We start from the raw sequence: 14072 nt of genomic DNA, 5'->3' as shown, positions 1-14072 counted from the left end.
CCCATCCCTCTGCACCCTGTGAGAACAGCTCATCCCATGCCGTGGTGCCCACCACCCTCACCCCTCTATCAGGCTGGGGAGGGGTGACACGGGAACAGCACAGTTGGTCTGTAGGTTGGTAGGTGGCCCACCAGCAGTGATTATGATTGTGCCATCTTCTGCCTCTGTGAGAAGCTCTGGGGCACCCAGCTGTCCTTGGAACAGAGCAGTTTGGGATGCACACAACCCAGCTCCCTCTGAAAAGATGATACAATGCAGATGACTGCAAATAAAAGCTTTACTAGGAGCTGGCTATGATATAAAGCCTGCTGGGGGGTAAAGCCCCCTTCTTGGGACAGCTCTCCCACCTTTGGGACTCAGCACATCTACCCTTAGCACCTGGTGCTTTCTGCTGAGGGTTTCATCCTGTCCCATGCAGGCAGGAAACTGCTGCCCAGTGCTGGGAGCAGCTAAACGTCTGGGCACAGCAAGAGACTGTAAGAAATGCTGCTCCTCCTCCACCAAGGATAATGAGCTCCAAGGACAGGAGGGCATCAACCAGCACACAAGCAAGAGTGGGGGGGAAAACCTTTGCCACTCTGTGACACCGTGTCCAGCTGCCATAACGCCCTCATTCCCTGCACTGGGGACTGGCTGCAGGACCCTGTCCTAAGGGTGCCATTCCTTGCTAGAGGTCTGGGTGTTCTTCCTTGTCATGTTTGGGTGGAGTCTTGCCATCAGCAGTGGGTGCATGGGGGGGCAGCAGTACTGGCAGAGACTTGGCAGGGGCAAACTGGAACTCCTCTGGCACAGGGGCATCAGGCGTCTCCTTGCGGTAGAAGCCCAACTCCTGCACCAGCTGGTTGATCTCTTCCCGGGTCATGTCGCTCAGGGGAATTCTCTGCACCCAGACAGGAGCTGTAGCCTGGCACCTGTGGGGCACCGAGCACCCCAGGCCCTGTGGCAGCAGGTGCCACACTGCCCACTCACCTCTAGCTCCTCATACCGGAGGCTGAGGAGCACAAGCTCAGGGTCAGCACCAGGCAGGTGTTTCATCTCCAGGTTATGGCTGGGCAATGTGTCAAGGAATGGGCAGCACTGAACAGGCCCATGCAATCCTTGTCTCATCCCATCCTTCATCACATCCCCTTCTGTCATCCGTCACATCCCATTCCTGTCTATCCTGTACCATCATCCATCCCAACCCATCTTCTCTCATATCCTATTGCCTTCCATCCCATCTGTTTTGTCCATCATCCCATCCTCTTTCCCATGTAATACCATCCTATCCTTTATCACATTCCCCAACTACCATTCTCCACTCCTCCCCAAACCCTGTCCTTCATTCCTCACAAAACCCCATTCTGTCCCTCAGCCCATCCTCTCCCATACTTCATTCCCTTGCATCCCATCCCATCCCATCCCATCCCATCCCATCCCATCCCATCCCATCCCGTCCAGACCCCAGCGCCGCAGCCACTCCCGGCAGGTACTAGAACGGGATGTCCTGGGTGACGAACGCCTTCACCTGCGGAGAATGGCCAGTCGGGCCCGGCTCAGCGTCGGGAAGCCCCGACTCCCCGCCACGGCCCGGCCCGGCCCCAGTACGTACCTCCCTGAGGCGATTCAGCCGTCACCCGCCACAGGTCTGCGGGAGAGGACACCTCGTCAGGCACCCGGCGGGCACCGGCTCGGCCCCGGCAAGTCCCGCGGCCCCCACCCGCGCTCACCTCCACCTTGCCGCGGGCCAGGTCCTGCAGCACGGTCTCGCGGAGCCGGGGGCGCTCCGAGCCGCTGCCCGCCGCCAGCGCCGCCGCCAGCAGCAGCCACAGCCCCGGCCCCGGCAGCACCGCCCGCATCGCTCCCGTCGCTGCCACGTCCGGCGCGCCACGGGCACGCGCACGGCGCCGTGCATGCGCGCAAAACACGCGCCCACACGAACGCAGTCACGCGCGCACACGCGTGCGCACCGTGTGAATGGCGCGTAAGAGCCGCGAGCGCTCAGCGTGCACAGACCGACAGCGACACCAGCGACACACACAGAGCAACACACAGACAGCGACACACACACACAGCGACACACACACACAGGGCAACACACAGCAATACACAGCGACACACACAGAGCAACACACACACAGCGACACACACACACAGCGACACACACACACAGGGCAACACACAGCAATACACAGCGACACACACAGAGCAACACACACACAGCGACACACACACACAGCGACACACACACACAGGGCAACACACAGCAATACACAGCGACACACACAGAGCAACACACACACAGCGACACACAGACAGCGACACACAGCAACGCACACGCACAGAGCAACACATAGCGGCACACACACAGCAACACACACACACAGCAACACACACACACAGCAACACACACAGTGATACACAGACGGCAACACACACAGCAACACACAGACCAACTGTCATAGTTTTATATTAGAGGCAGTCATGGAAGCGACTTTATAAAAGAGGCTGTTAGCAGTTTCCCCTGTGTCTGACAAAAAGATCAATCAGTAATTAGGTTTGAAAACTGACAATTTGTTAAACCACTAAGGAAAATGTACACGCCTATGTGAAGATACCTGTTAAAGACAAAAAAGCCCAGGAGGGTCTGTTTCCCTTCTGGCCTGAGAGCAGGTGAGGAGGCCGGGCCGGGCCCGCGTCAGGGAGGCCGGGCCCATGTCAGGCTGGGCCGGACCCGTGTCAGGCTGGCTGGGCCCGTGTCAGGCAGGGCGGGCCCGTGTCAGGCAGGCCGGGCCGGGCTCGTGTCAGGCAGGCTGGGCCCGTGTCAGGGTGGGCCGGGCCCGTGTCAGGCAGGCCGGGCAGGCAGTCCCTGCCATGGGCCTGAGCCCCTTCCCGGGGCGCCCACCGGGCCCCATCGCTGCTGGGCAGGGAGAGGGGAGGCCGCAGGGCTGAGGCCGGGCCGTGGCTGCGGCTGCTGACATCTTGCTGCTACTGAGTCCTGCCCTCCTACCAGCCCAGGCCAAGCGGGCCCGCTGGGCCCCAGGAGCAGCCGGGGCTGGGCTGGCTCAGCCGAGATTCTGCTGCCATTGAGGTTCACCTGCAGCCAGTGGGCAGGGGGAGGAGAAGCCATCAGCCCCTGGTGTGCTGCTGCTGTGTCCTGGCCTGGCTGCCCAGATCCTAACTGCGTTCCCCCCAAGCCCAGCCGCAGCTCCTGCTGCAAGCTACAGAGCCTGGCCAGAGCCATGTAACAGTCTGCAAGCCCCGGGTGAGATATTAACTCTTTCAGTGCTTCAATCCTCCCTCGAGTGAGAGAAAAGGACAGAGTGCAAACATGTAGCAGAATAGCATGAAGTCACTGAGGTCAGTGAAGAAGTAAAGTCCCAGATGGGAGGGATAAAGAGATGCCTGTAGTTTTAAGCTGAAAATACTCTTATAAAGATATGGAGAAAAATATAATTAATACATCAGGCTCTTTTTCCCTGTAATGCCTTGAAAAGTCCGGTCGGGAGATGAATCGTTCAAATGGTAGATACCTAGCAAAGGCCTCTGTGCTAAAGTAAGCAGATGTTAAACTAGCTGTGGTCCCATAAGAAGTTTATACAGAGAGAGAGAAAAGAGTGATGAAGACCCTGTGCCCCCAGGGAGAAAAGAAGACCTCTATTCCCAGAAAGTATGATTTCAATGACAGATGAAGAGAACTTTTGCTCTTAAGCAGCTCATCTTTAATACAGTACCCCATAAGTTGACATGGCCCATAAACACAGCTGTGGGAGAAGCTGTAAAAAATGAGGACTTCACAATTGCAGATTTTCCTGGTGGCTACTATTCACAGAAATTCAAAGTCAGGAGAGAACTGTTTTCTTATAGACCAGTCTTCATATATTAATGAGAGACTTGTCTCCCTAAGTAAACTGAAGAAATACTATTCTAAAAGTAATAAACTGACTGAATTGTTTCTGTACATTGTTAGAGAGAAAGAAAAGGTTATGGGGGGAGAAGTGTTCTAAAAATTTTATTATAATTCTTATTATTCTTTCTTTTAGTTACTATTATAAACTTTTCTTTATACCCTTTTCAAGTTTAAGTCTGCTTTGCCTTCCTCCTAATCCTATGTCACAGCAGGAAATTAATAGGGATATTCTAATAAGTGCTCTGGCATTTAGCCAGCCCTGAAACCCACCACACCAACTGTGCACAGATGGGCACCACACAGACAAACAGCATCACACATACAGCAACACACAGCGACCGTGCACAGACCGACACACAGAGACCAACAGCACCACACACACAGCAGCACAGATTGACACATGGAGACCAATGACACCAACACACGCACAATTTGCACAGGCTGGCACCACACAGACCAATGGCACCACACACACACAGCAACACACACCAGTAGAGCACAGATCAACACACAGAGACCAACAACACCAACACACAGAGCAATACACGCCAACAGCACCAACACACAGAGCAACACAAACAACTGCTCATACACACAGAACACAGCATTGCACTGACCGACACAGAAACAACACACCAACAACAGCACCACACAGCAGCAACACATACATACCAACAGCACACACCAACACACACACACACCCCACCCCGACAACCCTGCACATCCTGACACTCACTGACCGTGAGCTCACCATGTCCTCGGGGCAAAGCAGGTGAATGACATCCTGAGCTGCACTGGGGGTGCTGTCAGCAGGCCACAGGAGGTCAAAGAGGCTCCTATGAGGCCACCCCTCAAGTGCTGTGTCCAGTGCAGAGCAGTGATATCGACTCTCCTCAGTCTTTTCCCAGTTGCCACTACTGATCACAAATTATTTGCAAGTGCTCCTCCACGATGGCAGGGACTTCCCACAGTTCCTTTGGCTCCTGACTGAATCCCATGGCAATCCAAGGATCTTATACTCTCTGGCCAGTATCCTCCTCAGCCTCACTCCTTAATTCACCTGGGTCTTTCTCCTCCTCAAGCTCCAGCCTTGCCCAGACACTGTAGCAGGCACAGGATGAGGATAAACCTGTCACCCAGACTCCTGTGTATGTGTGCACCCCAAGTGCAGGTGTTCAGACCTGCCTGTACAAAGTGCTTCTTCACTGGAGCACATGGGCACTGCCACACACAGGTACAGCAGCACCTACATGCAAAGCCACATACACACAGCTGCACAAACAGGCACACACATCCCCAGCTACACACACAGCTGCACACACAGACCAGTACACACACAGAGATGCACATGCAGCACACACAGCCCATGTGTAAATACACACATGGCCAGACACAACAACACACACAAACACACTCACACGCTCACACACAACTGCCCGAGGGTGTGTGTGCTCACCAACAATGCAAACACTCTGCAGCAGACCACAAATATATCTGGCACAAGCTGACAGAACGGCTTCAGTGGTGAAAAGTCATATACACAGTAATGCAGCAGGGCAGGCATTCATTTGCAGAGGCAGATGTGCATGAGCAAGGACAGATGTGCACTTGCAAGGACAGGTGTGCAAGGACAGGTGTTCGTGCACAAGAACAGGTGTGCAGGGGCAGGTGTTTGTGCACAAGAACAGGTGTACACACGCAGGGACAGGTGTGCAGGGGCAGGTGTTCGTGCACAAGAACAGGTGTGCACACGCAGGGACGGGTGTGCAAGGACAGGTGTTCGTGCACGAGAACAGGTGTGCACACGCAGGGACGCGTGTGCAGGGGCGGGCACACGCAGGAAAGGCTTTCGAGCGCCGTCACGTGAGCAGGGCGGGGCGGCAGGTGCGCGAGGGGCGGAGCCGCTCCTGCGCCTTTGAGGCGCCGCGCAGGTGGCGGGCGTGACGTCACTGTGCGGCTACGTCACGAGGCGGGGCCGAAAGGTGCGCGGGGCCGGGTCGAGGCCGGGGCCGGGGCCGCGGCCGCTCCGGTCTCCTCCTGCCGATGGACCCGGCCCGGCGCGGCAGCGCCGACCGGGGCTCGGCCCCCGGCGCGGGGTCTCGACCCGGCCCCCCGCGCGGCCCTGGGAGCGCGGTTCGGCTCCCGCCCGACGCTGGGGTTTCGGCGGCGCCTTTCCTCGGCGGCGGCGTCCCGGGCGGCCGTAGGAGCTCCCGACCGGACGGGCACGGCTTCGGGAACGGCTGCCCGCGGCGCGCAGGAACCGAGGAGCGGCCTCAGGCCCATACCCCGCCTGAGGGTCTCCCGCTGCCGGCCCTGCTGTCCCCCGGCCCGGGCGGCCCCCCGTCCCCGGCAGCTCCCGGCCGGGTCACCTTCCCCGCGCCAGCCCCGTCGGAGCGGCGGGAGATGCTGCCCAAAGCGGAGTCCAGCGACCACATCGCGGCCTGGGCGGGCCCCGCCGTGCCCCGCGCCCCCACGCTGCCCAAGGCCGTCTCCAGCGAGTTCCTTGCCGGCGGGTGGGCGGGCCTGAGTCCCCGAGCGGAGCCGGGAGAGCTGCCCGTCCTCTCCCGGCCCCTCGGTCGTCTCGGCCCCAGCGACGTCTGCGATCTGCTGCCGGACTGCCCGGGACGAGCCCCCGAGGACGGCGCGTTCCGGTGAGTGGGGCCGCGGGACGCTCGCGGGGACGGGGCTCGCAGCACCCGCTGTGCCCCTTCTGCCCGCTGTGGCGGATTCAGCAGGATGGGATGCGGGGCTGCAGGCAAGCTCCCGGCGGGTAGCGTGTCTGGCGCGCACTGTTCGTGCGGGATGTCGTGACAGAGACACCGACTGTGCAGTGAGTGCTACCTGCCCCCGCTGTCCCCGAGCACCAGGGCTAGCGTGGCGCTGCTGTCCTTCCCTATTGAATCGTCTCCCTAGTGACTGAGGCTCCTGTCACTACCAAAAGAGCCTGCGGGCCCTTTGCTGGTGCCCGTTGAGCAAGGGCATTAATGTGTTGTGACGGATGTCGCTTTGCGTTGGTGAAAGACACCGCTGCAGGGTTGCAGCACTGCTGTCACATGCGCTGCCCTGGCCTTTGTGGCTGGCAGGGGCTGGGAACTGAGATCCGGGTCCTTTCCCCAGGAGCCTGAGCCTTCCTGGGGAAGGGGGGTGGTTTCCAGAGACATTCTGTCTCGCAGTCTGTCTGTGTCCACTAGTGGTGATGAAGACGAGGGCTCTTTGTGTTGGTTTCTAGAATTTCAGGTGCAGATCATGGGGGATCTTGGAGGGAAGGATCTGTCTCTCTCATACAGGAATTAAGGACCTTGTATATATGCCATGACTAAGCTTCAGCTCTGGCTACTTCTGTTGCCAGCAAAAAGCTTCTTTGGTGGATCTGGGGGCTGAACAGGGTTACAAGGAACCCGTCCGAGCCTTCATGTTAGCCTGTTCTTCCTTTGTCCTCCCAAGCATCACAGTGGTCACCTGGAACGTAGGTACAGCCATGCCCCCAAATGATGTGACATCCCTGCTGCACCTCAACACGGGCGAGACAAACGATGTGGACATGATCGCCATTGGGTAAGAAGATGAGGTGCAGCTCCTCCTTTTCCTTCCCCTTCCCCCTCTGGCGAATTCCCTTTTCAAGGAATCCCCAAAGCCGTGGGGGACAAGGAATGGAAGAGCTGCAGCCCCAGCCTCCCTTGGGGCATGGGGAGCAGGGAGGGGTGTGCATCACAAATGATAGCATGTCAGAAAAAATGATGGAGAATCAGCTCCTGGTAAGATGGGAGTCCTGAGAGGAAGTGAAACCCTTGAGTACTGATTAGACTTGAATACTCATCAAGCCTGAAGTTGGCTATGCTGGACCAAGTTAGCCCTGCTCTTGCTGTGAGTTGTGGCAGTCCTTGGGTCAGGTTTGTCAAGGCATTTGACTCACCTCGCCAAGTCCTCTGGGAGCATTCTCCTCCTCTGTGCTTTTGCATGTGGTATGCAGGCATCAAGGGCATAGATCTGTTCTCCCGAGGCTGGATTGGCTCCATGCCCCTGGTACACAGATCTACTAACAGGGCAGTACCACAGCACTGTGCTGAGGCTGGTGAAGTGAGGGTGGCTGTCCCTTGAGGACTGCAGTGATGTATGAATTCCTACTATGGCCAGGGATGTGCTGTCTTTGCACAGGGTGCAGGAAGCAGCCTCTGCCTATAGGTATGAGGTATTAAAGCTGGATCTGCCTCCAGGACTGCCCCTGAGCTCCCAGCTGCAGGGGCAGAGTGATGTAAAGGCTGACACTGCTGGAGCTATGTTGGAGCCAGCTCGTTGTGTTGGAGCCAGCCTCTCAGTCCCCTCAGCCTTGCAGGCCAGTGGAATGGGTCTGTGTGGGTGGCAGAGGTCAACCTGAGCTGGATGGATGGGGTGAGGGGTGTAGCTGATAGTTAGGGACCTGCTGGGACCATGTTCTGGCCAGGGCAGAGTGTCCTGCTACTGCTCACTTCCTGGCATCTCTGCCTAGCTGTGTCCTTCCTCTGACTTGTGTCTTTGTGCTCTAAGCGCTCGATTTTTTTAGGCAAGACATTTCCTGATTGTGCTGTTCTCTGTGGACATTTTTCCTTCTCTTCATTAATTGCTCAGCTAGGAGGAGCACTATTAGCTTTCTGGTTGCTGCTGCTCTGAGCTATGCAGCTCAAATACATCTGGACACCTTGACTTCTCTGTAAAGACTGAAAGGCCCCATAAGCCCCTCCTGCACACCGAGATGGGCTTTAGGCTTCTGCTCAACCCTGTGCAGCTTAACTGCTTCTCCTTTAGAAAGGACCAAAGCCTCCTGGATTCAGGGCCACTTGTGCCTCCTGCCACCACATGGCCCAGAATCACTGGAGCAAGGACGTGGCTGGTTTGCACTCCAAAATCAGTGTCTTCCCTTGAACTGCCCTTCCCACCCTGTCCTGCTGCCCAGCATTGTGCTTTGGCACCTCTCCCAAGTTCTCACTAACTGGGACACAGTTGGTTTCCTGGTGTGGCTGAAGGATCTGTACATTTCCTCTCAGGCTGCAGGAGGTAAACTCAAAGATAAACAAACGCTTGAAGGATGCCCTCTTCACAGATCAGTGGAGTGAACTCTTCATGGATGTACTAAGCCCCTTCCACTTCATCCTGGTAAGGAGTCCTGAAGGAGTTGGCTGCTGGTGTTCTCTCTGCCTGCCAGGCAGGTGGGACACAGGAATAGAAAGCTGGGAGGGAGGTGCAGGGGGAGAGCTGGCTGGAGGGACAGCCTACAGCCATCCAGGCTGCAGGGACTGCTGCTGCATCTCACCCAGCAAGTTGTTTGGCTTGTGCCACCCAGCTGCCTTTCCTGTGCTTATGCTTCCCCTCTGGTGCTTTGGGGTGGCTTTACCTTGCCCCCTGCATTGAACCAGGGTGAGGAGGTAAATGTGGGAACTGGCTGGTGCTGCTGGCAACAGCCTGCAAAACTCAGGGCAGGGTCAGCTCCCCCAGACAGGCTCAGTTCCCCAAGACATTTGCCTCAGAACATATGTAAGCCCAGCATCACTGAGGTTCAGCTTTGGCTGTCAGTGCTCAGGAGGGTATGCACAGATCTCTGAACCAAATGTGCTGTTAGTCACCTGTAGGATGGAGGGGCACACAAAGGGTGGAGGTACTGCCTCATGGCCTGGAGTGAGGGGAGTTGTCCCCTTGTCCCCAGGCTACCATCATATTCCAGCCCTTGCTCCAATTCCAGGTCAGCACAGTGAGGATGCAAGGTGTGATCCTGCTGGTGTTTGCCAAGTACTACCACCTGCCCTTCCTTCAGGACATCCAGACAGACTGCACCAGGACAGGGCTGGGGGGATACTGGGTGAGTATGGCCCTGGGGGGAGATTGCAAGGGGCTGGCTTCCCAAGGAGTCATGGGATCCTCTTGGTGCAGGGCAACAAGGGTGGGGTGAGTGTTCGTCTCTCCATCTTCGGCCACATGGTCTGCTTCCTGAACTGCCACCTGCCAGCACACCTGGAAAAGGCGGAGCAGCGCAAGGAGGATTTTGCCACCATACTGCACATGCAGCAGTTTGAGGGGCCCGTGGCCAACGGCATCCTGGACCATGAGTGCGTACCCCACCACTTTGCTTCCCAGTCTGGGCTCTAGTGCCAGTCCCAGTCCTTGACCACCTCCATGTAGGGTGTGGGGTCTCCCCTGCATCCCAGCACAGCTTGGAGGTTAGGTCTTGCCTGCAGAGCTGGCCTAGCATGGACTCAGCATGGTGGGGTAGGTGTTTATAGAGGGGTCTTGGTCTCACCACATTCAGGGCTGATACAATTCCTGCCTTACTAGCACTCTTGGGGTTTGGGACCAGTCAGAGGGCCTAGCTCTGTCCCTGTGTCCTGGCTTTGTGATCTGAATCCAACGGGTGCCTCATGTGGAAACTTCCACCCTTGGTTTCAGTTTGGGGAAGTCTGGCCCATTTGGCTAATGGTACTTGGTCCTACCTACAGAATCCTGGCAGCTGGCCAGGCTGCTGGCTGAGCAGTGACTTGTGCCAGTGTTCCCAAGAGCACCTATATTGTGGGCTAAGGCTGCCCCCAGGCTGGGGACATCTTACCCCTGCTGTCCCTGGCTCTGGTAGCCTCAGCCCTTTCAGCCCGTTGCCCTTGCTGCCATCCACAGCCTCGTGTTCTGGTTTGGGGACCTCAATTTCCGCATTGAGAGCCTGGACATCTGTTTTGTGAAGTATGCCATTGACAGCAATGTCCTGAGCCAGCTTTGGGAGAAGGATCAGGTGAGGGATGGGTGTGCTGCCAGCCTACACTGGAACCCTAGCAGTGATCGACTCTCCCCGAAACTGCCCATATGGCTGTTGGTCAGGGCATGTCCTCTTGCAACCCGTAGGACACAAAGAGCCCTGGCTCTCATGTCTCTGGGGGAGGAAGGGACAGCAGAATCCCAGGTCAGTCTGGATGGAGCTGGGCACACTTCCCTCATGAATGTGTGAAGGAGAGCTGAGGCATTGAGTCTACAGGCTAGCTGCTGGCATAGACAAACCCTGAGAGCTGTGGGAGCTGGCAGGAATGGGACTGGGATTTCACAGTGTGCGAGGGTGGGGAGATTATGTCGGGATTTGTGGAGGGGTCTGGCTATGGGGGTTGCTGTGCTCCTTGATGTGCTCTCTTCCCCACAGCTGAACATTGCCAAAAGTACGTGGCCTGTTCTCAGAGGCTTCCAGGAGGGACCCCTGAACTTCCCACCCACTTTCAAGTTTGATGTGGGCACCAACAAGTATGACAGCAGGTAGGAGAGCAGGGCATGAGGTGGGGCTGAGATGCAGGAGCTTTGGGGTTCAGAGCCAGTGTAGGTGCTGGTGTGGATGGGTGGGGAGAGCAGCCGTGCTGGGGTGGGCACAGGCTGGACTGTGATGTGACGGCAGTGCTGCTGCCAGCACAGGTCTGTCCCAGCAGCTGTGCTGAGTGCCAGGGTGAGCCACATCCTCTGCCCACATGTGCCATAGTGCCAGGGGGAGGCAGTTTGCATCAGAGCCTACTGCCTCTGCCAGGCAAGAGATGCTCTTCTGTGCCCTGCAGTGCCAAGAAGCGAAAACCTGCCTGGACTGACCGCATCCTGTGGAAGATAAAACCTCCCAGCAAGGGGTTGGGCACAGGTGGGCACCGGCCCAGCCAGGGTGTGCTGTCAGTGAGCCAGCTGTGCTACTGCAGTCACATGGAATACACTGTCAGCGACCACAAGCCAGTAGCTGCCATCTTTGCTGTGCAGGTGAGCACTGTCCAGGGCTGCTGGGAACACAGGCAGGAGCTGCAGGGGTGGAATGTCCAGCCTTGTGTGGGGAGCTTACTCCGGTTTGGCGAGCTCAGCTACCTTGCCTTTTACTGGGGGCTGCTGTGGGTATGTGCATGGGGTCCCTGGGCAGCAGAGGCAGCTGTTTGCCATGCCCTTTCTCTGGCAGTTTGCTTCCAAGGTGGACAAGCCCCTGGTTGAGATTTATGTGGCTGATGAGTGGAGCAGGCCTGAGCAAGCAGTTGTCAGGTACAAGATGGCTGTTGGCTTCCACCGGAGCTCCTGGGACTGGATAGGACTCTACCGGGTAGGGGCTTGGGGGCTGCTGGGGCTGGAGGGAGTGGGGAGCACTGCACAGCACTGTGGGGTCCCTTCTGAGTTACCCCCCACCGGTGAACATGGTGAGGGCATGGAGCTGTGCCCTCCCTTCCCCTGGCATCATGATGTGGTCCTGCTTCAGGAGGCTCTGGTCCAGCAGTTCCTCCTTCCCCTGCTCTGTGGGCCCCACAGCACCCCAGGGCACACCTGCAAGGCGGCTTTGGGTCACCCTCTGTGAGCAGAGCCAGCTGAGCAACAGGAGACTGAAGAGTGACTGTGCTGAGTGGGGCTCACATTGTCCCACTCACTTGTATTGTCCCATGTATTGTGCACAGGTGGGGTTTCGGCACCCTAAAGACTACGTGTCCTATGTCTGGGCCAGGAGTGATGATGGGGAGCGCTGCCTGGAGAAGCAGCTGTGTGCACAGGTGAGCTGGGGCCAGCCCTGCTGTCTTGCTGGCACTTCTGCCCCACACTACAGGGATAATCACCCCTTTGTGCCCCTGGATGGGGGAGGCAGGCACCTTGTTATTGTTATATGGGGCAGGCTCATGGTATTGGCAGCAGAGATTTGTGCTTTTGGCTGGGGTTGGAGGTAGCAGGGGGGGCACCCTTGTGCCAATCCTGGTGGCCATCAGGTGTCTCTGGACTGCAGGTGATGTTCTCTGAGGAAGCACTGCCCAAGGGGAATGGAGAGTACATCCTTGGATACTACAGCAACACCTCCAGTAGCATCGCTGGTGTGACTGAGCCCTTCCAGGTGAGCACAGCCAAGAGGTGAGGGGGAATGGATAGGGCAGAGGGGGGTGTCTCTGGATGGGTCCCCTGTGAGGGTCAGCTAGCAGTGCTGATGCAGGGGTGCAGATTTCCCTACCCAGGTCAGAGGAGGGCAGCAGCTCTACAGACAGCTCAGGCAGCAGCTCAGAAGAGGATGACAGTACACTTGTCCTCCTGGCTCCCAAATCCCGTAGTCCCAGCCCGGGCAAGATGAAACGTCACCGGAGCCGAAGCCCCAGCCTGGCCAAGTTCCAGGGCCTCATCCTGCGTCCATCAAGCCGAGACAGGGGTACAAGCCGCAGTCCCTCACCCCAGAGCCGTTGCAGCCTCCCCAGGAATATCCCCACCATCCATCTGCCCCATGAAGAGCTGGGGCACCATGAAGTTAAAAGCAAGGAGCTGGGACAGGCAGCTGAGAGCCCAGACAGCAGCTCATTCTACCAGACTGTGCAGGAGCAAAGTGGCCTCCGGCGTGTCTCTGCTGATGGCTCCCTGAGCAGGGCTGACCCCCGGAACCTGGGCCTGCTGCCTGCACTGCGCCTGGAGATGATTGACCAGGCCCTGGGCCGGCGGCAGGAGAGCGCAGACCAGGGCTATTATCCCTGCCGGAGAATGAGCACCACCAGCCCCCCAGGCTGTGGCCCCTCCCCAAAGGGGGGGCACAGCCCCCAGGAACTGGACAGACATAGCTGTGCCATGGGCCGCTGATGCAGTGGCTCCCTTCCTCCTCCCCATAGCGCGCTTGCTGTGTGCTTTCCTCTGCCACTTCCCTGCTGAGACACTCCCTCCCTTATTTATTGCAGTGACTCCTCACCCCTGTTGTGTGCCTGGCAGGTAGAGGCCCCCTCCTTGCTGCCCCCCACAGCCCAAGCTCCTGCCCTGGGCTGTGAGGTGACCACACAGGGGAGGATGGGCAAAGTTGGTCTAATGCAGTTTGGGGAACCTCTCACGAACTTCCAAGTGCAGGACTCTTGTCCCATGGGAGGAGTGCTGGCCTTACACCTGAGATGGCACAAAAGGCCAGGGCAGGGCTCTGGCAAGAATGGTGATAGGCACAGAGCAAGGACCACCACAGGGTAGCCTGGAGATCGGAGATCAAAGCTTGCTCCCTCCTTCCCTGCTCTACTACTGTGCCTCAGCCTGAACATAGTGCAAGTGACAAAATAAATGATCCTGCCCACCCCAGCTGCACTGTGCTCACTGCTGGAGGCAGGATCACCCCTGGGGTGGGGGCCACAGTGTCAAGAGGGGACAGCAGGCTCAACTCTTGTACCATATACCATGCTCTGACCACCCACCCTTTATTTTTTCTGCTGCATTCAGGTACTGA

General features: G+C 57.5%; 2 protein-coding genes across 6 annotated transcripts; one reads left to right on the top strand and one right to left on the bottom strand.

Moving 5' to 3' along the window:
• Positions 1-259: 259 nt before the first annotated feature.
• SELENOM (selenoprotein M) lies at positions 260-1894 on the bottom strand. Its single transcript, XM_059485224.1, is given in 6 exon segments — positions 260-880; positions 970-1048; positions 1473-1507; positions 1592-1627; positions 1710-1846; positions 1849-1894. Coding segments are annotated over 6 exon segments (546 nt in total). The 3' UTR covers positions 260-667.
• A 3964-nt stretch (positions 1895-5858) lies between these two features.
• On the top strand, positions 5859-13927 carry INPP5J (inositol polyphosphate-5-phosphatase J). Of its 5 annotated transcripts, none has more exons than XM_059485297.1 (12): positions 5859-6540; positions 7334-7444; positions 8911-9019; positions 9603-9719; positions 9791-9966; positions 10526-10637; positions 11037-11146; positions 11437-11626; positions 11817-11954; positions 12301-12393; positions 12621-12725; positions 12822-13187. In XM_059485297.1, the coding sequence occupies exons 1-12, from the start codon at positions 5933-5935 to the stop codon at positions 12954-12956; spliced, it is 2004 nt and encodes a 667-aa protein (XP_059341280.1). In that variant the 5' UTR covers positions 5859-5932; the 3' UTR covers positions 12957-13187. The 5 variants fall into 5 exon arrangements, with proteins under 5 accessions (XP_059341280.1, XP_059341281.1, XP_059341276.1 ...); XM_059485298.1 differs by having other exon boundaries at positions 12844-13146; XM_059485293.1 differs by having other exon boundaries at positions 5862-6540; positions 12830-13927.
• Positions 13928-14072: the final 145 nt, after the last annotated feature.

Source organism: Ammospiza nelsoni, chromosome 18 (assembly GCF_027579445.1).
Source record: "Ammospiza nelsoni isolate bAmmNel1 chromosome 18, bAmmNel1.pri, whole genome shotgun sequence".
Lineage (NCBI taxonomy): Eukaryota > Metazoa > Chordata > Aves > Passeriformes > Passerellidae > Ammospiza > Ammospiza nelsoni.
Note: the sequence above shows the minus strand (reverse complement) of the source record. Positions and strands in the feature narration are given on the sequence as shown.